General features: G+C 38.3%; 1 protein-coding gene across 1 annotated transcript; it reads right to left on the bottom strand.

Moving 5' to 3' along the window:
- Positions 1 to 5,091: 5,091 nt before the first annotated feature.
- LOC120291299 (subtilisin-like protease SBT2.6) lies at positions 5,092 to 14,174 on the bottom strand. The gene is given in 12 exon segments (XM_039308497.1): positions 5,092 to 5,634; positions 5,637 to 5,750; positions 6,796 to 7,077; positions 7,414 to 7,681; positions 7,843 to 8,168; positions 8,864 to 9,149; positions 9,650 to 9,722; positions 9,798 to 9,893; positions 11,303 to 11,694; positions 11,804 to 11,948; positions 12,885 to 13,102; positions 13,926 to 14,174. Coding segments are annotated over 11 exon segments (2,448 nt in total). The 5' UTR covers positions 13,061 to 13,102; positions 13,926 to 14,174; the 3' UTR covers positions 5,092 to 5,344.
- Between the last annotated feature and the right edge of the window lie 9,764 nt (positions 14,175 to 23,938).

Below are 23,938 nucleotides of genomic sequence, written 5' to 3'. Positions count from 1 at the left end.
ATTCCATAGATATCAGCTTGGGTAACCAAGGTTTGAGACGGTTGGCGATCACCTTCGAAATGACTTTCTATGCAAAATTACAGAGACTGATTGGTCTGTATTGCTCTAGTCTTTCTGGATGAGGGGTCTTGGGAATCAAAGCTAGAATAGTGTGGTTCAGAATAGTTGGCATCTGTCCTGTCTGAAAAAAAAAAAAAAAATTAACTAGAAGAACAAGATCGTCTTTGATTACCTCCCAATGAGATTGATAAAATATTCCATTGAAAACCATCAGGGCCTGGGGCCTTATTGGACCCCAGCTGAAAAGTAGCCCGACGAATCTCTTCTAGATTAACCTCTTCCAGTAAAGCATTGTTCATTTCGCTAGTAACCACCTGTGGGCATTGTTGAATGATGGGATTGTAATTTCGATCACCCACCGTAGTATATAAGTCAGCAAAGAAATTGCATGTCATTACCTATAAAGTAGTAGGATCTTGGATCCATTGATGGCTATCATCTTGAAGCATGGTAATGCGATTTCTTTGCCTTCTCTGAAGAGTAGTCGCAAGAAAAAATCTTGTGTTTTTATTGCCCCACCTTAACCATTGGATTCTAGATCGCATGGCCCAGTATTGCTCTTTTTGCTTCCAAAGCTGCCTTATTTCCTCTTTGAGCTTAGTAACATCCTCTCTATTATGATGTGCATGCTGCCGATTTGTAATTTGGCGAAGCTGTTGCTGTTAATACGCAATTTTAAGATCGCCTCTGGAGAATTTTGAACGACTCCACTTAGTTAGGGCTGCAGAAACATGCTGTAATTTTAAGATTAGGCCAGATCCATTAACCCCGATTGAGTTCCATGTTGCTGATATTATTTCACTACATTCTTCATCTTCATTCCAGAAAACCTCAAAAGTAAAAGACTTCCTCAAGGCTTTGTAGGATGCTAAAGAATTGAGAATCAATGCGTTGTGGTCAGAGCCAATAGCAGGCAACACATACACTTCAGCAGCAGGAAATAAGACATGCCAGTCCATCACACACATTGCCCAATCTAGACATTCCTTCACCAGCTCATCACCCGTGCGATTGTTCATCCAGGTAAACTTACAGCCCTTACTCGGTAACTCCATAATAGAACAATCATTAATAACAGCTCGAAAGGATAACATTCTATTGCGATCTGCTTGTTTCTTTCCAATATTTTCCTATGGATAGAGGACTTCATTGAAGTCCCCCACACATAACCAAGGTAATGTGTTAACATAGCTAATCTCCCGAAGTTCATCCCAAAATAGTTGATGATTGTGATACACATATGGAGCATGAATACAAGTTATACGCATAGTCCAATCATCCTGGAAATCTGTATAAAGTATATCCAAATAGTCCGGCGTTGAGTGGAGCACATTTAAAATTACCTGACTATTCCAGAATAAAGCCATCCCTCCTGCCGAACCTCTAGGATTGATAATATAATAGTTAGGAAAGTTAAGGTGATGCTGAAGCCTTCGGACCGTCATCTTAGAATTCTTGGTTTCCAACAAAAAAAAAAAAAAAACTATTGTGGGCTTTTCCTTGGCCATCATGGCCCTTAAAGCTTGAACTGTCAAGGAGTTTTCCAATCCCTGACAGTTCCAGCATATCATCTTCATTTGTGAGGTGGTGGCTGTTGAGGGCCAGCCACCGAAGCCCAATGTCCAACTTCACCTGCAACAAACACAGGGGTCTCCATAAGGTTAGAGTCGTCTAGGTTCTCTAGTAGTAAACCTATAGTGTTATAAGAACAGTATCGCTTCTGTTGTGACAACCACTTTTGGCGTCAATCTACAACTTTCCAGCTTCTTATATAGATGAGTATCCGTAGAAGGATTATGAATTCCTTTTTACTTTACTGCTGCAAGAACGAGAGCAGTGTGGAGGGATGTCTTGTTCTCTATTGTTTCTTTAACAGGTCGCTAAGAAGTGTCCTTGACCTGGAGAGCTGCCAATGAGTCTGGACTTCTAGTGGTATTTGCTGCCTCATGTCTTGGAAGCTGCAACAGGGGCAGGTTCTGAAGTTGTGATGGAGGCGTTTCAGGTACACTCGCTGCATCCTGCTCGGCAGTTGTTTGTGGTGAGTAAAAAGTGCTCCAGTAAGGACTACATTCTTTTACCTCAGCCCTAAGCCATTGTCCGTAAGTTATTTTATCCCGTCCTTCAAACCGAGCATCATCATATGGAATATCCTTACAAGCCATAGCATAATGACCCAATTTTCCACAAGAGTAACAGAAATGAGATAAGCGCTCATAGCGGAAATCAAGCCATAGAATTTTTCCATCTAGCCTAATCAGTTTCCCTATTCTCAAAGGTGCTTGGAGATGTAATTCAACTCGAGCTCTTACTGCCCGCAACATAGTCCCTTCTTTAGATTCGATTCTAACTTCTACAACTCGTCCTATATCCTAAACTGCTTTTCTAATCATTTGTTCTATGGTCCATTCTAAAGGTAAACCAAAAATCTGTACCCAGAAAGCACAGGTTGAGAAATCATAACAATGTAATGGGGTATTGGGCTGCCATGGCTTTAGCATGACAAGGTGGCCTGAAAATAGCCAAGGGCCTCCCTCGAGGACTCGATGTTTGTTCGAATAGGATTTAAATTTTGCCACACATAGGTTCATTTCCCTATGGGATATTTCAACATGTTCAGTCCGCCTGGCCTTTTTCATAGTACTTTGGAAAGCCTGTAAGTTGATAGTCGGATTAGACAAGATTTTACCTACTAATGTGAGTTGACACTCTTCTAAAATTTCAGGGGAAGGATCGTCATCCCAGATTTCCAATTGATGCTCCGTATTAAGGCGGCCCAGTCGAGCACATAAAGCAACCAAACGCGTAGATTCATCTGGCTCACTACAAGCCATTCCAAGGCGAGAAACAGGCACACACGATCAACAAATATGGAAAAGCATAGGCTAATAAGGAGCATTCCAATTGCACCACTTACTTGTGGGAAAGCAGAAAGACTTTCAGATCAACATAAAAACCAAAGTCGAGGCAGATAAGTACACTAATGGTGCCATAAGTTGTGTATAGCGCCCACTTTGGTGCCAAAATTTTCCGTCGGATCACTTAAGTGCCAAATCAGAGGAAAAACGCTCACTTTGGTGCCATCGGCGAAAGATTCCGGCCAAAATAATTACGTGACTTCTTCTTTTTTTTAAATCAACAAGGCCTTAAACAACGTTGTTTTTCCGTCCTATATGGATGGCCTCACAAAAACGACGCAGTTTAACTCATTGGGGATTGAAATTATGGTTTCAACTTGGCCGCCGAGTGGCCATCGTTGGGGTTGGGGTCGAGGTCGGGGTAGAAGCTGCGGTCGCCGAGTGGCCATCGTTGGGGTTGGGGTCGGGGTCGGGGTAGAAGCTGCGGTCGTCGAGTGGCCATCGTTGGGGTCGGGGTCGGGGTCGAGCCGCGGTGCGTCGAGTGGCCATCGTCGCGGTCAAGGTTGGGGTCGGGGTCGGGGTCGGAGCTGCGGCCGCCGAGTGGCCATCGTCGGGTCGGGGTTGGGGTCGAGGTCGGAACCGCTGCCGTTGAGTGGCCATCGTCGGGGTTGGGGTCGAGGTCGGGGTCGAAGCCGTGGCTGTGGCCGCCGGCGCAAGGACCGTCGAGGACGGCGACGGTCGGAGATTAGGGTTTTGAATTGGGGGAGACACCAAACGGCGTCGTTTTGGTGTTAGGATGCTAATTGTGTTCTCCGGTGAGCCACATCAACTTAAAAAATTAATAAAAAAGTGCTACGTCGAATTTCCGGCCAACCAGATCGGAGTTGGCACCGAAGTGAGTGTTTTTCAAATTTTTTTGCACTTAAGTGATCCGACGAAACTTTTGGCACCAAAGTAGCGCCGTACACAACTTTTGGCACATTAGTGTACTTATCCCAAGTCGAGGGGACATGCAGAGGACCGCCCGGTCCGGAAGAATTTTCATCTTATTCTTTATCCCGAACCCAACATGTAAAGAGGACATAGATGGCCGAACAGGAGTGTAAATGGGTTTTAGTAGTAGAAAACAGGAAAACCATGGAGTTCTAATTGAGGGAAATTGGGCGGTTGGAGAAAGCCACCGACCCTGTCAATGCGATGAAAAACAGGGGAATTACTGATGAGATTATGGATTGTGACCAAGGACTGAAATTGCGGGGGGAAGGGAGTGGATGGGCGATTAGCAAAGTGGAATTCCATTTCCAAATCAATGTGGAACACGGAATTGGAGGAGGAAAATTATCTGTGCTATTAGGGTTTGATGACAGGAACTACCATGTCGGTAGAAGACAACTCTGCAAAACGAGAGAGAAAGCGGAAAACGAGAGAGTCTATAAATCGCCCGCGAAATTGTCTCCCTCAAGAGTCAAGAGGGCTAGCTTGATTCTCATAGTTTAATGTGAGTTTATTTTATTGGTTTCACATATTCTGGAATGATTTTTGTGTGCATTTGGTTTCAAGTTCAAATGAACTTTTTCAAAAATTCAAAAGGATTTCGAAAATCATAATTTTGTTGGGGACATTTAGATGAGTTCTATGAACCCAGTAGGCAACCCGACCATCGGAAGCTTAGATGGATTCATGGAATCAACAAGCAATTCTCAATTATAATTTTTCAAAGCCAGCAGGCAATTTTCGGTTTTAGGATGAGAGCCGCTTACCCAAACTATGCCCACCCTCAGTGATGGTACATTACATGGGTGATAAAGGTAAGAAGTTGTTAGTAACAAGATCGTCGCCGGAGTCTACCGTTTTGCTGAGAAGACTTTCATCGCCGGGTTGGTTTCATAACCCGAGATTACGCGAATAACTGGTGTCATAAATACTGAGTCGAACTATACCAATTAAGCTGTCCAACAGGGACTCGACATTTCGAGGAAGATTATACTCGCGACGAAGTGGAACTTCCAATCCTTTCTCGTATCGAGAGATTCTAGGGAATAAGCTCACATCGGTTCCTCACTTCTATCATTTATAGCTTTTCAAGTGAGCGAATTCTGCAGACACATGATCAGATACAGTATCGTCTAGAATCGATTAGCAGATGAGATAGATAAATCTGGAGAGAGAATCACAGTTGTCAAAACACAGGATTCATTTCATACGCATTAAACAGAGCGAAAACTATAATATCGGATTACTGAACAAATGAGCAGAAAACGGAAGACACTAGGAGTCTCCCCCTCGTACAAAGTTATTTTACACCCTTTGCGCATTTATACATATATAAAGCATATTACACCTAAGCTTAGTACTACTTATTCCTGCCAATAAAAAAGAATATCACAACCACAACACTTTAATCCGAGGCACCTATATCCTTGAACTATCTATCGCTGGTATCCCATCGCCACCACCGGGATCCTCACCTTGTGCCCTCGACTTCCTTTCATCAAAATCTCCCCAAAACTGTATGTTCCGGTCACAGACCTGACAGTGAGAGTAACTGTAAATTTCCGTGACGCACCTGGTCTTATCGTCATTGCTGGAGGGCTGGCTGCAAGAGCGATAGACGGATCCATTCTGGTTGTAATGACGTACGTCTCTTCCTGAGCAACGTTCGTGACCGTGCGAGTGATGGTTTGAGTTCGAACTAGGTGGGCAATAGTGATGGAAGGGAGTTGAGATTTGACGGGTGGCCCATGGAAAAGTTACATGGCGAGTTCGTGTAGTTCTTGATCTCATGAACATCGATACCAGGAGTTGTGCACAAGAATCCCAAATAATCATTGTAGCCTGCCAAGGATCAAGTACTAGAAATCAGAGATCTTGTAATGAGAAGCACGGAAATCACCCACCAATTAGTGTGAACAATTACAACGGTGAACTATCCATACATACACACCATGTACTTCGAGTCATTTGTTTCTAGACTCCTGAACTCTTCAGTAGAACTTGTTACAGTCTTATGTCTAAATGGACTGTAGACCCTTCTCCATACTCTGTCAGGTTTATTTTACTTCGCTCAATTGTCACTTTCCTAACGTTTTCTAAATGTAAAGGGTAAATTTAAAAGTGCCGTCAAAGTACATGTTAAAATTTTAAGTTTCATATCGCAAAGGATGCCACATTACTCAGAAACTCCAATAGATTTTGGACAAAGGCTGCTTTTACCGACATAAGACGTACAAAAATTTCTGTTGACAGATAAAAAGTATAAGCACTCGCTTGGCGAATGATATGAAGTTATAGACCTCCTGAACTCTTCAATATAACTTGTTACAGTCTTATGTCTAAATGGACTGTAGACCCTTCTCCATACTCTGTCAGGTTTATTTTACTTCGCTCAATTGTCACTTTTCCTAACGTTTTCTAAATGTAAAGGGTAAATTTAAAAGTGCCACATGTTAAAATTTTAAGTTTCATATCGCAAAGGATGCCACATTGCTCAGAAACTCCAATAGATTTTGGACAAAGGCTGCTTTTACCGACACAAGATGTACAAAAATTTCTGTTGACAGATAAAATGTGTAAGGACTCGCTTGGCGAATGATATGAAGTTATAGAGAATTTCTAAATATTTCACCCTTATGCAACTCAGATAAGCTCCAATTCAACCATTTGGAGGAGAGCCATCTGCTTGCTGAGAGACCAGACAATTTATGACTTATGGTATGTATCCCAAAAAAAAAAAAAAGATTTTTAGACTATAGACATTCCACATTAGAAGCAAATGTGTCCTAATCAAAGCAAAAGCAACCTGGAAGCACTTAAACCATTTTTTATGAAAACCATTCGTAATAGTTATGAACAAGGATAGAATAAGGTAAGAGTGGAAAACCTGCATCGAAGACAAGTCCTGGGTCTAAAGCAGCTCTAGGATTAACATGACCACTCCCATAATCAAAAGGCGTTGCAGTCACCAGCTTCATGGCTTCAGTCTCAGAGTATTGTTGTGCCTGAAGAGGTCTTCCTGCTCTGTCCAGCTTTGCTGATGTTGTCATCAGAGCAGATTTTATGGAAGCTGGGCTCCAGTGAGGATGCTTCTGCTTTACAAGGGCAGCGATTCCTGCTATGTGCGGAGCAGCCATACTTGTTCCTGAGATCATGGCAAAGCCTTCACCTGCTCAAAGCAAGCGTTAACTATGAGTATTCAATTTTTTTCCCTATGATAAACAGAGCTATTGCACAACAATATATATATATATATATGACAGCACATGATTTGATTTCTAACTAGCAACTAGTGAACTATCTTCCACAAAATCATCAGAGTTTTCTACTTTTTAGTCAGGTTTGATTCTCAGAGCTATATTAGGTGGCTCTGAAGACCAGGTAAAAGAAAAGCAGATAACTATTACCATTCTTGTTTTGGACATTAAACTGACAAAAAGAGTAATGCACAATTCCATGGTTCTGAAAGCTAATAAAAAAACTAATGAGACTTGTTTGTCATTACCAACGTAATTAGGCTCGTCTGTCCCATTAGGTGACCATGCAGCCCAAATGAGAGAACCAGGGGCTAAAATATCTGGTTTAAGAAGATCCGCATCTTGGAAGCCGAAATCTTTTATGTTGGGTCCTCTAGCAGAAAATAGTGCCACCTGTGGTGCAGATTTGTGGAGTATAGGCATCAAGCCATCCCCTATGCTGCCTACAGCTTTAAAGCTCTTCACTCGTCCGGTCCAGTCTCTAGTGGTAGAGACGTTGTAATAATCTATAAGGTCCTAAGTAACAGCAATATGCATTAGCAAAGTGATGCAGAAAAAATCTGACAAAAGCGAAGATGTGGATAAGCAAGCCCTAACAAAGATGACAAGGGTTAGCATAGAAACAACTACTACAGCAATATAAGTCAAAAACAGGATGGACGAGAAACAGTTATTACCATTGATCTGCTGACATCAGTGATGAGAATCCCTGGGACACCAACAGGGACCGGATCAAACTTGGTTCCTGGAGAAACATTCTCAACAGCAAGAACAAAGCCAATTGCACCAAGGCTCTTGGCCGTTTCTGAAACTTTCTTGATTGATGCTGTCCCTGTCACAAAGTTGAAGGAATAGCCACAGAGAAGAATGTTTCCCTGGACTAAGTTTTTGTTCAAAACTTCTGGTCTCTGGCAGTCAGAGGGGCTGTACTTCATGACGGAAGAATCCAGCAGTACATCATTTGCTGCAACCATGGTGAATGTCCGATTCGGCTGTGTAGAGGCTGCTCTCATGAAACGAAATTAAATGTCAATAAAATGGGGAAAAAAACTCCTTGAAAAAGAAAAGAAGTTCTGCACACTCAACATCCTCTATCATTCAATAAGTGTTAAATACAATCACCTACATCAACCAGTGCAATTAATATTATAATTCCTACCAAAACCACTAGCAGACTCATGTTCGGTTGGAAACAGCACATAAATCCCCAGGAGCCTCAGAAAAATGTCAAATGAAGGGCACAAAGTGAAGCAACCACTGAAGTTCAAGCAGAATAAACACTGTACAACCCTACAGGAAGCACAACCGCAGATGAACAGGGCATCTTAAAAAGGTTCCAACGGGCTTATAGAATAAATAATAGTTCTTCATAGATGCTCACTCACATTCTTCCAGGAGCATAGTGTTGTCCAGAAACACTTTAACAAGCAAGTATACATTTTTCATCCAACGGCCTGGTTTGCTGGTTGTCACATCTTTGTAATGCAAATTCATTACAGATAACATACAAATCTCCAAAACGACAAAAAGAAGAAAGGAAAAGAAAATTCATTCCATTGAAATACCGTCGAAATCAGAAAAGATCAAAATGGCACATTACTATTGCTAAGCACCAATAAAATGATCTCACTGTCAAACTACTATGATCTACCAATGAGAAATGTAATAAAGTTAAATAGTCGAGCTTAAAAAACTCACGTGATAATCCAATGCCTGGCAACATTTTCCCATTTCCCAACGTGAGATGGTTCTTGTATCTTCGGTCATCAATTGCAGCTGCAACAGATGTTATCCATGGGCTATAGGATACCAAAGTTTTAGAAAAAGGCCCTCCATTTCCTGCTGCCTGAGCGACGAAGACACCTGCTTTGACAGCTGACAGAAGTGTGGCATCAAAAGGGTTCAAAAATGTAGTTCTAGTGCTTGTTGGCGGGCTATTTGGTCCGACTGACAGACTGAGTATATCCACACCATCATAAACAGCCTGTAGGAGAAGTTGTCAGTTGAGTATAACCTTCCTTCAGATTACTATCAAAATTTGTTGACAAGCATGACAGAATTGAAGGGATAGATGAGCTTTGTAGATATATGCAACACTATGTGGAGAATCACCCATCCCAGTATGCACCGAGATTCTCTGGATGTTTTCAGAAAGCAAAAGATGGCATCCTTGTGGTCAACACAAAAGCATATCTCATCTTCTGTGGTAGAAAGTAAGTTTAGAAATCAAAACTTTTAAGTACATTATTTTTTGCAAGGTAAATTCCAAAATCTTTAAGTCTGAACCAAAGTCTGTGTGTGTGCCTGAGAGAGTGTGTTTAAACCAGAAATGAGGTAAAAAAAAAGATGTCTGACTCTAGTTGGCATCAAATTGTAGAGATTTAAATTATAAGAGTCCTATATCTACATGGTGGGAGAGTCAAGAAATGCAACCAAAACTATAAGAATTCGTAGCACTTCTGAGTGGGTCATATATTTTGATACCTGATCAATTGCTGCAACCACATCAGCCACGAAACCTCCAAAAAGTCGGTAAAGTGCCTTGTAAACAGCAATCCTGTACACAACAGACTTCAGAGATTAATTACTGTCAGAAGAGCTGATTAAGATTGCTGAAGTTGATGAAGCCTACCTAGCTCGAGGAGCCATCCCACTTGCTTTCCCAAATTCATGTCCACGCACTCTCACGGGTATTCCATTGTTACCGGCAGCAATGGCAGCTGTGTGACTGGTATTCAAATGATTGAAAAAGCCAGAGAAATAAAAATTCATGAGAGAAAAAAAAAAAAAAAGAGGGAGTGAATGGAGATAGAATAACTATTGTCATTTTACTTAACAAAAAAGAGCTTGGACAAAGGAATATATTCCATCAAAAGACACATAAATCCTTTAGCCCCACTTATGGCGGCATTCATCACATAAAATAACATGGATGTCTACTAAGCAACTAGTGTATAAAGCAGCAAAAGTATTCAATTTTAGATGAAGGAAATAGAACTGCTCTGATGTTGAACTATAGGATAATTCATTGCCTGTCAGTATTAGCACACTATAAGGAGACAAAAGTCACAAAAAAGAAAGGGCAACTCCCTTCATCTTAATATCTTATAGATGAAGCCCAACTGATTCAGATGCATCCAAAAGAAATGACAAATTAAATAACTAGTGATTTAGACATCACCAACATTGCCAAAGCCAAATTTTCCATAATTAAATTAAGCAGCAGGAACCAATACAAACAACTCTCATTTCCAAGTGTCAAAACAACATGGTTGATGAGATTGCAGCTTGGTTGCACAGTCACTCCATTAGCCATCTTTTATCATGCAAGGTTTACAGAGTGTTTTGACTTATTCATGATTTTTAAAGGAGATTGTCAGCAGATTATATTGCGAAACTCATCAAAGATATCATGAACAGCATGAGTTTTTTGCAACTGTTTTCTTCTTAATAACTACTAACTTGGGAGGGGCATTTGGAGCTGTTTTTATTGAGGATTTAGGTACTGATTAACAAGGCCGAGCTTGTTCTGCGAAGGATAACATTTTCCTTCCTATTTTAAAATCACACGGCAGGCTTTTCATTTTTCAATAACTACTAAATCAAATTACTAACCCAAACATAACATTGAGAAGGAGAAGCGATTCTATAAATCACCTCATTAATTACAGTGCCTAGGTTTCACCATACAGTGCCCTCTTCAGATCAGTATGGATCATACAACTATCATCAAATCAATCTACTCAGCATGTTGTTCGTCACTGTGAAAATCTATCAGTCAACTCATAAACTCTCATTATTTTTAAGGGCTAGTACTGCAACTGATAAGACCTTTGTAGCATTTGTTTGTCTGCAGCAGTGGGACAGAATCTTTCAACCTCATCTTGGAATATACACATAGTAGAGAAATGAACAGCTCATCAAGCATGTCAAAAATATGAACTTTAATGCATCAAAGAAAATTAAGAAAGTACAGATGCACAGGATATATAACATACGAAAGCCTAGTTTTATCTCCCACATCTCAAAAAATAAAATCTGCTTTTCACAGGTTGCTAAGATGAGAAGGCAAAAGATCTAGATTATACAGAATTAGAGCTTGCTAAAACTCAATCTGCAAATGTTACAAGACCTAACCTTCCATGTCCATCGCCATCCAAGGGAGAAGCAAAATCAACGGAAGGATTAAATGACCCAGCTGCTATGGCCGCCTTGGCAAAATGTTGAGCTCCTATAATCTTCCCATTGCAAAAAGCCCTCTTAGTGTCAGGATCAACTTCACACTTCCCTCTGTACTTTGGTAGTGGACCATAAGGTTCTGTGTGTGAAGAGAAGCTGGGATGGTGAGGATAAATGCCCGAGTCCACAAAGCCAATCACAATGTCCTCTCCCGCCTTGGCATGCCCTCCTCCTGTGGGCCATACTCCAGTAGGAAGTCCCAGAAACTGTGGAGTGTGAGTTGTAAGTCTCTTCACCTTCCAATCTCTCTCCACAGATTTCACACCAGGGGCGCGTCGTAGGATTTCCGCCTACTAATATATTGGAAGGGCATAAGTCCATGATACACAAAAGAAAGGGACTACCATCCTAAAAGTCAGATGCAGAGAAAAATGAGGGAGATTGGATACTTGGTTTCACCTGTTCAGGAGAAATGTGAACAGCAAAACCATTTATCAGATGGCGATAGCTGTATAGTTTCTGGTAGGTTCCTCGATCAAACAGCATCCCAAGAAGCATATCATGTTTCTTCTCAAGGTGTTCAGCATAAGACGTTACCAATTCACTGGATGACAACCCAATTCAATGAGCCAAGGAGTAATAAAAGACAATACAGCAATAGCAACCAACATGTTCATCTGAGCAGGGGACTAGGCATGTAGTAGGAGGGTGAATGATATTTCGCTGATGAAGGAATGAATTGAGGTACTTCTTGCAAGGATAACCAAATAGTAATTGAGTTTATCTTTCTCCTCTTTTGTTTGATTGACAATATCTGTGTCAGTGCATGACCTAATGGCTATGCGTTACAAAATATTTGCCGACCATACAGTAACAACTTAATGATTATGGATTTAATATATTGGTTCATCACAATGTAACAATTTACACCTGAAAAGATTGTTTCTAAAGTCGCTGCTAATTCCATAAAGCACCATTTCAACTATGCTTGATGGAGAAATGCAATGCCAAGAAAATGACTGAGACTGTACAAGAAACCTTCGTAACAATCCTAAGCAAGGTTACACACCTCTTCAAAAGACCATAAATGACATAACAACAAACTACTCATAAAGTTTTATTTCCTCCCATCCTCTCTCCATACTGGTTCACAATCTGATAGATGCACATGAGATGTAAACAGGGTCAAGAAATATATTCAAGTTAGAGTTTCAAGATAAATATTCGGTTTCTCTGCCTTCTAGTGAGTTTGCATTTGTTAAATGCTGATTTCTATCTAGAGTCAACCACAATGACGGGGACAAAGTTGACAAGTTATTTGCCTAATACTCAATGACATCTATATCGACCAAATTCAGGGGAAAAATTAGTTAACTATGCACATCATGAGCTTCTAATCCATGCTATGACAATGATGATCTTTAAGTTAAGAACACGAATTAGAGAGGATATTGTCATCAAATGTGGAATGCACATTCCAAGAAACACCATAAGTGCCAAGAATATGTCGAATGGCAAGTGCTGGCATAATAAAGAGTACCTTGTAGGATCAATCTTCTCATCAGACTCAACCGCAGTTGCTTCAAAACCATTGACACCACCTTTGTAACTTATGACAGGCTCTCCTTCAATAGTCACAATATAAACTTCTGCCTTTGCAATAATTAGTAGAGCAGACAACAAGATAGTCCTACATGCAAACTCCAAAGCTCCCATTATCGTAGTTATTGCTTATTGCCAACTTCAGCACCTTGAAATCTGCTTTAAAGAGTAGCAAATTAATAAATGCAGCAAAGATATCAAGTGATCAAATGACAGCATGAGAAACACAGCCAACAACAAAAACAGTCTGTGCCAAGAAGCCACCACCGGTTCCTTCGAGTTTAAGAGGTTCTGCTAATTCTTGGAGAAGCAAGAATCAACCAGAAAGAGGAATCACACCCAGGGCAAAGAATCTCGACAGAAGGAGCTTCAGCACATGTGAAAAACGAGGTAAATCTAGCACAAATCTAGCACAAGTGACGCAGAAAGGAACTCGAATAAAAAATGCGAAAGCAAAAACAATCCGATCAAATATTCTCAGCACCAAGAGGGCGAACCAGGAGACCACTCAAGTCGAATCGAAACTCATTCCAGAAGCCGACATTTCTTAACAGTGTAGATGCTAACAGCAACTTAAAAAGAGAGAGAGAGAGGAGGAACGTACAGCTTCTATAACTGGACGATGAGAAAATCTCACTTAGAAAAGAGATCAAATGTCAAGAACTCGACGAAACACAGAGACTACTGCTCCGCGCCGATCGCGACGCGGTCACAACCGAACTTCGATTCCGAGTACGAAAGCACTAACAAAAGTGCTTCCGCCATCACTGAATCGCACTGTTTTCCGCACCACGGACCAAAATAAGAAGGAAAACGGAGAAGCCGAACGCAGCAAAATCAAGCAGAAATAAAGCAAAAGCAAAAGCAGCAGGCGCTTGCAGGAACGATCCAAGCAAAGAACGACGCGACGCGACGAAACCGCGCATTCGCATTCGCGTTCGCGCGGGACACGATCAGACGCCACGAGCACTCGACTCACATTGATCCAACGCTCCGAACCGACTCCCGATCGCTGCTCATTCACGGCGACACCAGTCGGCCGGAGGTTCAGCACGGCTGCGCGGCGAGCGGATCGAGCGATGGCGACCCCGGCATTACCTTCCTCCACCGAGCTGGTGGCGGTGGTTAGAGCCTAGAGGAGGAGAGAGTTGTGAAAGCGAGAGGAGAGCATCTGCGAGCTTGAGTGCGAGTGGGAGTGAACTGGTGAAAGGGAGGGGGAGGGAAGAGGCAGCGCCGAGGAGGGTGGTTAGGGTTTTCGTTGTCGTACTGCGGATCGGAAAAGGACGCCATTGATTTTCTCTCTCCTCCTCCGCCCCCGCTTTTTCTCTCTCTCTCTCTCTTTCCGGAAGAGGGAGTCCACCATGTGAACCATTTTTTCAAATCTCTCGGGATTTTTCTTTTCCCCAGCAAGGAAAAAAAAAGAGAAAAGAAGAATGATGGCGGAAATCGCGTACGGTATGAATAAAATAAGGAAAAAGAAAAAGAAAAAAAAAAAACGCGTCTTTCGCTTTGCTTGCTGAAATGATAAATTGATGGTTCTTCGATTAAAGCGAAATTAAAATAAAAGATATGCGCAACGGTAAAGTTCCCGCGGGTGCTGTCGAGGGAGGGAACCCAAATTGAGACGAGAGAATGGAAGTGAGCATATTGCTTGAGGGGAGCTTCTTTTGGACTTGGAGCGGATCACGGACGGGCCTACATTTAATTTCAGAGGTTCATACCACCCAAAAAAAAAAAAAAAACTAGTATACTAATAACAGATCTACTTCAAACTAATTTTTTTTATGTCACGAAAATTTTCAAGTTAGTGTGCTTGTATCATATTTACATCAAATTATTATTATTATTATTATTATTATTATTATTATTATTATTATTATTATTATTATTTTGTGATTGAGGACCCGCCGGAGCCTACTAATCTAGGGTCTCACGGGCCTCCGCCGTAGAGGCTCAACAACGATTATACATCGAGGGAAACCGGCCCAAAGACTCCACCGTCGAAGCCCCGCGCTTTCGCATCGCTAACAACGCAAGGTTTCGAACCATTGACTTCATTCACCGAAAGAGAGATCTCAATCAACTGCGCTGCGCTGCCCATGGGTGGGTTACATCAAATTATTTTGTGATAAATTTCCACATTAACATGTGCATGCCATATTTAGCTCAAAGTGATTTTCACATAATAAAATTCCCCAAGTCACCAAAGTATTTAAGATTGGGAAATCCCTAATTTTGCGTGGAATTTTTTTGTAATAGTTTTGGGTAAGTGTGATCCCAGGTCTTCAAGTTAAAGATTTTTTTGTAACACAAAAATTAGTTTAGGATAAGTCACAAAGTCTTAGATTGGGAAATCCCTAATTCTGGTGGTACTTTTTAGTAATTGCCTAGGATAAATTTGACACAAAGCATTGCAATTTAAGATCTTTTTAGCACAAAAATTAGTTTGGGATAATTCATCAAAGTTTTAGATTGGCAAATCCATATTTTTGGTGATCTGGATTTTTTTGTAATCGCTTGGGATAAATGTGATACCAAGTGTTCAAATTCAAGATTTTTTTATCGCATAAAAATTAGTTTGTGGGTAAATGCGGCGCAAGTTAACAATTTAGAATTTTTGCTGACATGAAAATTTATCCAAAGTAAATGTGACACGAAGGTACCAATTTAAGATTATTTTTTTAGCATAAAAAATAGTTTGTGATAAACGTGGTATAGGTATACCAATGTGAGATTTTCTGTAATATGAAAATTTATTTTGAGTAAATATAATACGAGTGTATTAGTTTGAGATTTTTGTTGTATTAACCTTTCATTTTATGGTACTTTTCCGAAGTTTATCTAATAAAAGACATGTGTAAAATAAAATAAAATAAAATAAAATAATTTACATATAAAATCGTTTTTATCAAATTCAGAGGTTAAGTAGCCCCTGAAATTTTAGTGAAGGTCCTAAATCTCGGGACAAAGTGCCCTAGAAATTTTAATCCTCATGCGCAAAATGCAATCAAATCAACAAAGATTTCAATTGGTTCAATTAATTTTTAAACGTTTTATGAAACATACATTCAATTCATTTCGATGAATGGCCTTAATATTGTTTATGTATCACTTAAAAATTGAATATGCATCATCCTTACATTGCACTTAGGATCCCATCACACTTTTTAGCAAATGGATAAAATTTCATTGAATCATTTGAAAGATTTATAATTTAATTGCACTTTTCAATAAACTGCATAAAGGTGTGTGGCACATTTGCATTCCTACATAAAGTTTGGAATTAGAGTTGCAATTGTTTCTCTAAATTCCACATACATGAGGCAATTACTTGCGAGATTTCTACGTGGCAATCTAGACATGCCTATGTGCTAACTTTAATTTGTACTTTGAAAATCCATTAAACACTTGATTGCACCTTTGTGTAAAAATGTAGAATTTACTACATCAATTGAATAGTTTTGCTCAAAGAAAAAAATTTAGGACTTAACCATTTCCATGAAAATCTAGGAATGGACCGTAGCACTTAATTTAATTTGTTAATGACTTCCAATGGACTTTTCGGGTACAAGTCGGCAGCGTACTAAAAAAATCGTTTCGTTTTTTTTTTTTTTTTTTTTTTTTTTTTTATCCCATTCAATTTCAAGGGAAGCTACGTGGGAAGTCTCATTGTTCTACCAATTTATGCTCTTTTTATTGTGCAATGATTAGGTCGCGAGATTTCAGCACTCCACCTTTTTCCAAAATGGCTCCTCATCGTGGTAAAATTGAAATTGCCCTTTTATAAAGAAGCGATTGCTGGTCCATATCCTCCACCCCCTGTCTATTTTGTCGTTAAAAGGTTAACTAAAAGTTTTAACTAATATTTCTTCATTTCTTTTTAGGGGATACAGTTCTTGGAAAACATTATAAAGATATTGAGCTTTAATCATGAAAGCTTGTTGTCTATTCGAGTTACAGTTGTGCATGCTCATCATGCTCATGCAAGTAAATAGGTCCACAAAATCATCAAGAATCAAGTGAAAATAGGACATTAGCTTTATCAAGATTCGAGAGGAACTCTATTCACGACTTAGATTTTACATCCTTTCGTTGAGATATTTATGGTTTGTCCAGTTGGATGATATCTTGATTTATAGCTAGTTGGAAGCATATGATAAGTTCAACCCACATACGTTGCATGAATAGTAATGTGAAATGGATGAAATACACATTTTCGTTGTTCCTCAATTCAATCACCATTGACCTTGTGTTTACCCAACAACACGATTTTGTCCACAAAATTCACTCTCGGTTGTTAATGCGCAGTGAAAGGGTATTCTATTTCCAATGGCATAAATGTCTCTTTTAATTTGAGAAATCCAAGGGAGAATTGTAATTTGGGATCTAGGGTCTTTCTTTGTAGGTTGGGGAGCAGTTATGGAGTGAGAATGGTAAGTTACATCATCTTACAATTATTTATACACTTTAGACATGTGGAACACCTCCAACTACTTCACTTAACCCTACATACACTAGATCAAAGAGACTAAATCGAGTAGTCCTCAATAGGCGCCTCCAAGAAGCCCATTTACCAACCAGGACAAAACCTAAGGGATTCCCATTTGGAACATTTTCACCTTGTCTTAAAGACATGTCAATTTTAAGAATTATTCTAGCATGCAATCCCAATACATATGTCAATGCCAAGGTGGGGTATCCTCTATCCTTTTACTGTGCTCCTGTCTTGTCAATATCTTTGCAAATCTCACTTATTGAAATCTCATTCAAATAAATGGATAATTGAGATTTATTGAAGCACCAATAAAAGCATTATATAATGCAAAAGCTCACGTCATGATTCCATTCCGTCTTTTGCAAGCCCTTCGAATCTATTGGGTGTTTTGCATCATGCATTCCTAAACTTCATCTTGAGATTTATCAGAAGTGTGCAACCGATAATAGTCCTTACCATTTTGTTGCTCATGCTCATCATAGGAATATAAAGTTTAGTGAAGGGGACTACGGAGTGGTTTGCATGAAACTTGAGAAAGTATCCTCGGAGTTGTTTAAAAAGTTGCATGCTTGGACATAGCAAACGAATCTTAAGATTGGCTATTAATGTTTTGAGCTCAAAAACCCTAAAATAGGAAAATTATTCCAATCTTTAAAGTTGAAGATTCATCGAGGTTAAAACTTAAGAGTCTATTTGTTTGAATGAATACTGTTTTCAAAAAAACATTTTTCAACTTTATGGTATTTGAATAACGGAAAACTTAATGATTTACAAAAAACGTTTTCTATGGACTAAAAACAATAAGTTTATATTGGGGAAACAAATTCTCATTATGGCAAAAAAAAAAAAAAATCACTTTTCCTAAATTATCAAACAAATGAAAAATAAACATTTTTCTGAAAAATGATTTTCATTCACTGTAAACTTCATGATAAAGAAAATATTTTCCATAAAAAATCCTTTTCAAGGAAAATGATTACTTTTAATTTGTTTGGTGGTATGCTAAAAAAGTGTGACTGAAAACTTTTTTCGGTTATTTGGATCTCCTATGGAATAATGAATGTGGAAGAAGGTGAAGAAGTGAGCGTTTAAGAGACTTGTTATACTTGGGAAAATGATTCCCTTTATTTAGAAATGGAAATTCGTTTTTAATTCTAAATGTGGATATCTTTTAACCCTAAATATTTTTTTATGTTGACTAGTCATTTTGAGCGAATCAAACACGTCAAAGTTTTGAAAACTAATTTGCAAAAAAAAAAAAAAAAAACTTTTTCATTGAAACAAACATACCTTCAGTGGTTTATTATTAACAACTTGTCTCAATATTTAAATAATCTTTGATAATTAATAAAAACAAATAGAATCGAGTTTTAGCTTAAATGATGAGTTATGCTCTATTTGTTTAGTTGAATATGAGATGTTTTTGGAAAACATTTTCCATAAAGCCATTTTGTAGGAAAATGTAATTATTTTTTAATATATAGCTGAAACCTAAAAATGAAGAGGAAAATATTTTTCACTATTTGGTAAGGAAAATCTTTTCTTCTAAGGATTCTTTTTCAATAATTATTTTATTATTTTATTATTTTATTATTTTATTATTTTATTTGATTTTTAATTTTTTTGTAAGGTTTTTTAAAATTATTTTTATTTTTAAAAAATTGATTTTTAATTTATTTTTATTTTTCTTTTTCTTTATTTTCATCTTCTTCTTCTTTGGCTAGCCGAAGGTGAGCTCAAGCTTTCCCAATGCCAATGAGGTCAAGGCTCACATCCGACAAGCTCAAGCTCAACAATCTAGTGAGCAACAAGATCACTTGAGGCCCGCAAGCTTGATGCTCACTCGTGGCCAATTGCCGGTTGTTGTCATGGTGGCAATCGGCCAAGACAGTAAAAAAGGAAAGAAAAGAAAAATACTTAAAAAATTGATTTTTTTTTTAAATAGAAAAAGAAAATAAAGAAGGATGGAAAGGTTAACATGAGTGTGAGATAAGAGAAAGTGAGTGAGGAAAATGTTTTCCTCATCTTGAAAAGTGAAAAATATTTTCCCATAGTTTAGAAGACTATTTTCCGTTGATGGCAAACGTTTTCCTTAATCAGTTCATTTTCTGTAAAATGAACGCCGAAAAATTTATAAAACGTTTTCTTGAAATTTGGTTTACACAAAACGAATAGAGCTTGGATGTAAAAGACACATGAAAATAGGCAACATTTCCTGTTAGGCTCTAATTTAGTTATTTTATTCAATGTTATATCACTCTCAAATGATTTGCACAATCAAGCGATTCAAGGTGGACTTGCTTGGACCTTGTAAACCTATCTATTTTGTTTAAGTCATTTTAACTTGAAAGAACTAGGTTTACAATTGATGAAATTCTTCCTTATCAAATGCACTTTTTAGACAACAGCGGTATTTCATGAATTCCTGTTATTCAAATTATGAAAGATAGTTCTAAATATTTCATTAAGTAAGATTAAAAATGTCTAGAAAGTCCACATGTTTATTCTATAGTAGATAGAGCATTACTTTGAGCGCAGATGAGGATTATATCAGAAAATGAAATACACTCTAGGTCGACCACAATATTCATAAGTCATTTTTCTCTTTCATAAGAGTGAATGATTTTAAACTTTTTAGGGATAATGATACAACAAGTCTCTAAGATTTCTCAATTTATTGAATGAAGTTACTATGCTGTTTTTTGCCAATGCGGTCGTTGAATCTTTTTTCCTTCTTATTGTTCAAGTTGGTCATTTCCGTGAAAGGAATTGCTGACACGCCCATAAACCGGTGGTTATTTTCACGGTCGACGTGTCTTTTAGTGGGAAAAAAATAAAATATTAAAACAACTAAATCCTTATATTTAAAATAAAGAAAACAACAATAAATAAATAAATTTATTAAAATATAGAGAAAAGAAAAATTTTAAAAAGATGAAAAAAAAAAGAAGAAGTGGACTCGCGGGCCTCATGCCACTCGTGACCGCTATGGCGGCGGCCACAGCGTGGCGAGGTCCAAACGATGGGTCGTGGGGTTGCTCGACCCTTGCGACAGCAAGCCATGGATCTCGCGAACCTAGATGGACTGGGGTCGCACGATCCCGACTCCGACTGGTGGTGGCTTGAGGTCGGGCAACTTCAATCGAAACACCAGGGTCACACAACCGCAGATTGAAGGCAGCAACGGATGCGTGCGGTCATCAAAGGTTGGCAAACCCTCACCAGCCCTGCCGATCTCACCTTTGTCACCGCCGTCGTTACTGTCACCACCATTGCCCCTACAACTCTCTGTCTCTCTCTCACGGGATTTTCTTTTACTTTGCTCCATTCGACATAACAAAAAATCCATGTCATCGCTTATTTGTCTAGTCAATATGGACATGACACTAACGTAATAGTCTATGCTAGCGTTTTGTTGGCATTTTTAACAAAAGGGTATTACATACTCCAATTTTACACGAATGAAAAGTTCGCTCCTAGGTATGGCTTATGTAGCATAAGGGCCAAATGAAAAGGTAAAATTAAAATAAAAAAATCATATATAATGGTTACACCATGTGACACTGTTGATTAATCACTGTTGCCCTTACGCTATAGATCCTGTCTTAGTTGGTGGTGGCTCATTGGTTACACCGTGTCGTAAACATTGTGTGGAATAAGCATAATATAAATTACTTTGCTGTCCAAAACAAAGTGATTGTGAAAGCAAGTAATCATTGTAAGTATCACGCATATAAAAAGCTTTCGATAATTGAATCGACACTCGTCAAGATAAAATCATGTCGATCTTCTATTCCTAATGGGATCCACATTTGAATTTGATCAACCGATAAGAAAAAAGTGTCGCTTGAAGGAGCAGTAGAAACAAAAAATGTCAAGCTCGGACATACATTTATGTCGTGTACGCAGGTATCGAAGCCGAATCCAATTATGAAGGTCCAGATGGCTCCGCCGAAATTGACCCGAAAAAGACCTTATCCCCCATACATTGAAGCTGAGGATAGAAAAGGCACATCAGTCTGCCTTCACTTTCCAACGTTATTATCATATTAATAATAATTCATTGACTTATTGATTTCCTCACCAAATTATAGAAAATTTAATTGATATCAAAATGCTATAAACCCTTGGTTACAAGGCACTACTTGGATCCTTGATGTCTGATTTTATCATAACTTCACCAATCAATAAGGAACATTTGTTCTCGTGTTAGGGCCGCCTCGCTTGCTTAATAGTCCAGATGGGTTAATAAGATTGCGTTCCTTATTTTAACGTATCGGTGCTAGCAATCCCAACACCTCAATGTTTCCCTCTATATATTTGTCTTCCCTAGAATGAAGGAATACCCTCTCATTGCTTAACATCCATAAAGTCTCTAGATCCAAATTGAACTAGGAAAAAACCTTTCAAGGACTTGATTAGGTCCAGCCTTCTTATCCCCCACTCCTTGAAGCTAAGGATAGAAGAGGCACATCGGTTTGCTTTCACTTTTCAACATTATTCTAATATTAATAATTCATTGGCATTGATTTCCTTACCAAATTATAGAAAATATCATTCATATCAAAATTCTATGTAGCCATGTATATCGATTTTTCTTTCGGAAGGTTATAAAATTTTCATGAGAGGAAAAAAATAGTCAAAAACAAACTTGTGCGAGTGCGAAGTATATAGACAACATTATAACAGTTTATTTTACATTATTTAATGTGGATAATTTCATGCTTAAATCGCTTACTGTAAAATTTAACTCAGTGCCTTATTCGACGTATGAAAGAAGTGGGGAAATTCGCGAACCATGATCAAATCTATTCAAGACAGGCTTGTTTATTATAATTAAACTAACTCCGACACTAATCTTTTATTATAGTGTGTACTAGAACATTAACCCGTGAGTTGCTGCGGAACCCAAAGGATTTAATAATCACAATACCATCAATCTTTTCATTATACTAAAATTTGATATTGTAGCTTGCTTAATCGTTTTGTAGTTTTTCAAAATCTGTAGCACTCTTTATAAAATAAAATCATTTTGTTTAAATACTTATTCGAAGTGGATTAATATATCAAGATAACGAACCAAGTCATTTATGAGGGGTCCCACATTAGAACATATATGTATTTTTGAATAAAAGAGACACTCAATGACCATTTCTATTCGCTCAATTATGCTTGTAAATTATAAAATGAACTGCGCATAGAAAACAATAAATTAAAAGAACAAAGCAAAAAAGAATATGATATCATTTTGGTTAGTATTCTTTATTGGATGAACAAATTTATGGCAAGAATTCATTCTTTCATTCTAATTTAATGTGGCATAATTGGGATGATCTTATAGTCAACTTGCCTCCCACACTATAAACACCATTGCTCCTCGTGGAATTTTAGTTTACTACAATAATCTTTATGACTACTTGTTTTGTTAACTTTCACTTCCATTTATGAATTTAAAGAAATTAAATTCATAGTGATAATAAAAATTGCTAACAACATTACAGAAAATAGATTGGATCTATGTTGAATCATGTTTTCATATGTCAAGACTTACTTATGCATTAAAAATTCAAATTAATTTTTTTTTTTAAAAAAGGAAATTAGAAAAAACTGAGACGAAAAATTAAAACGAAAAAGCTAAAATTGGATGCATCGAATAATAATTCAATATTGTTAAAATAATAAAAAAATGAAATATGAGTATTGGATATAGAAAAAGGAAATCCCCTCACATCAATTCTACAGTCCCATCACTCTCCTTCTCATACATCCAAAACAGAAAACCTTTTTTTCTCCTTATTTTATTATTAGGAAATTAAAAGAAAAAAGAAAAAAGAAAAATCCCATGTTTTGTTTTATTTTTGGGGGGTCTGAACCCCATGTTCAGTATCCTAACTCGCTTGTCGTGTATTGCGACGGCTGCTTTCGGAGACCACATGTGAGTGCTGGCCCCCACCATGCTTGTCGCCGCGCTCGAACACCGCATGTGACTCGAGGAAAACGCTAATTGACTGTCCGAAAATGAAGTCCAGGATAGATTCCCCTCACACGTATATGCTTATCATATAAAAACAGAAAAAAGAAAATGAAAAAAAAAGGAAAAAGAAAACGTGTCCCTAAATAAATAAATAGATAAAAAGCCCGTGACGCGTCGGAGGAGATCATTCTGATTGGAAGAACCTGTGACCCCACAGGAATTCGAATGTTCTACAATACCGATAGAGATCCCCCGAAATTATTGGGCACTCCAATGCTCAAATTGGAACAATGAATGGAAGGAAAATTACCACTTCAGTCTTTTAATATATATAGATGCCAATTCACTTCTATCTTTTCTGATTTTGTTGATTTAATTTCTAAATATTTATGTAGAATTTTAATATAATCATTCATGTAAATTGCCATTAGAAACCGCTAATGTGTCGATTGTTGGCCATCTTATGTAGTATACTAATATGGTGGATGGTTTTTATACCGCAGCGTCAGCCATTTCATGCAAC

The sequence above is a fragment of the Eucalyptus grandis genome, chromosome 3 (assembly GCF_016545825.1).
Source record: "Eucalyptus grandis isolate ANBG69807.140 chromosome 3, ASM1654582v1, whole genome shotgun sequence".
In the NCBI taxonomy this organism is placed as follows: Eukaryota; Viridiplantae; Streptophyta; class Magnoliopsida; order Myrtales; family Myrtaceae; genus Eucalyptus; species Eucalyptus grandis.
This window is presented reverse-complemented; position numbering and strand designations above follow the sequence as displayed.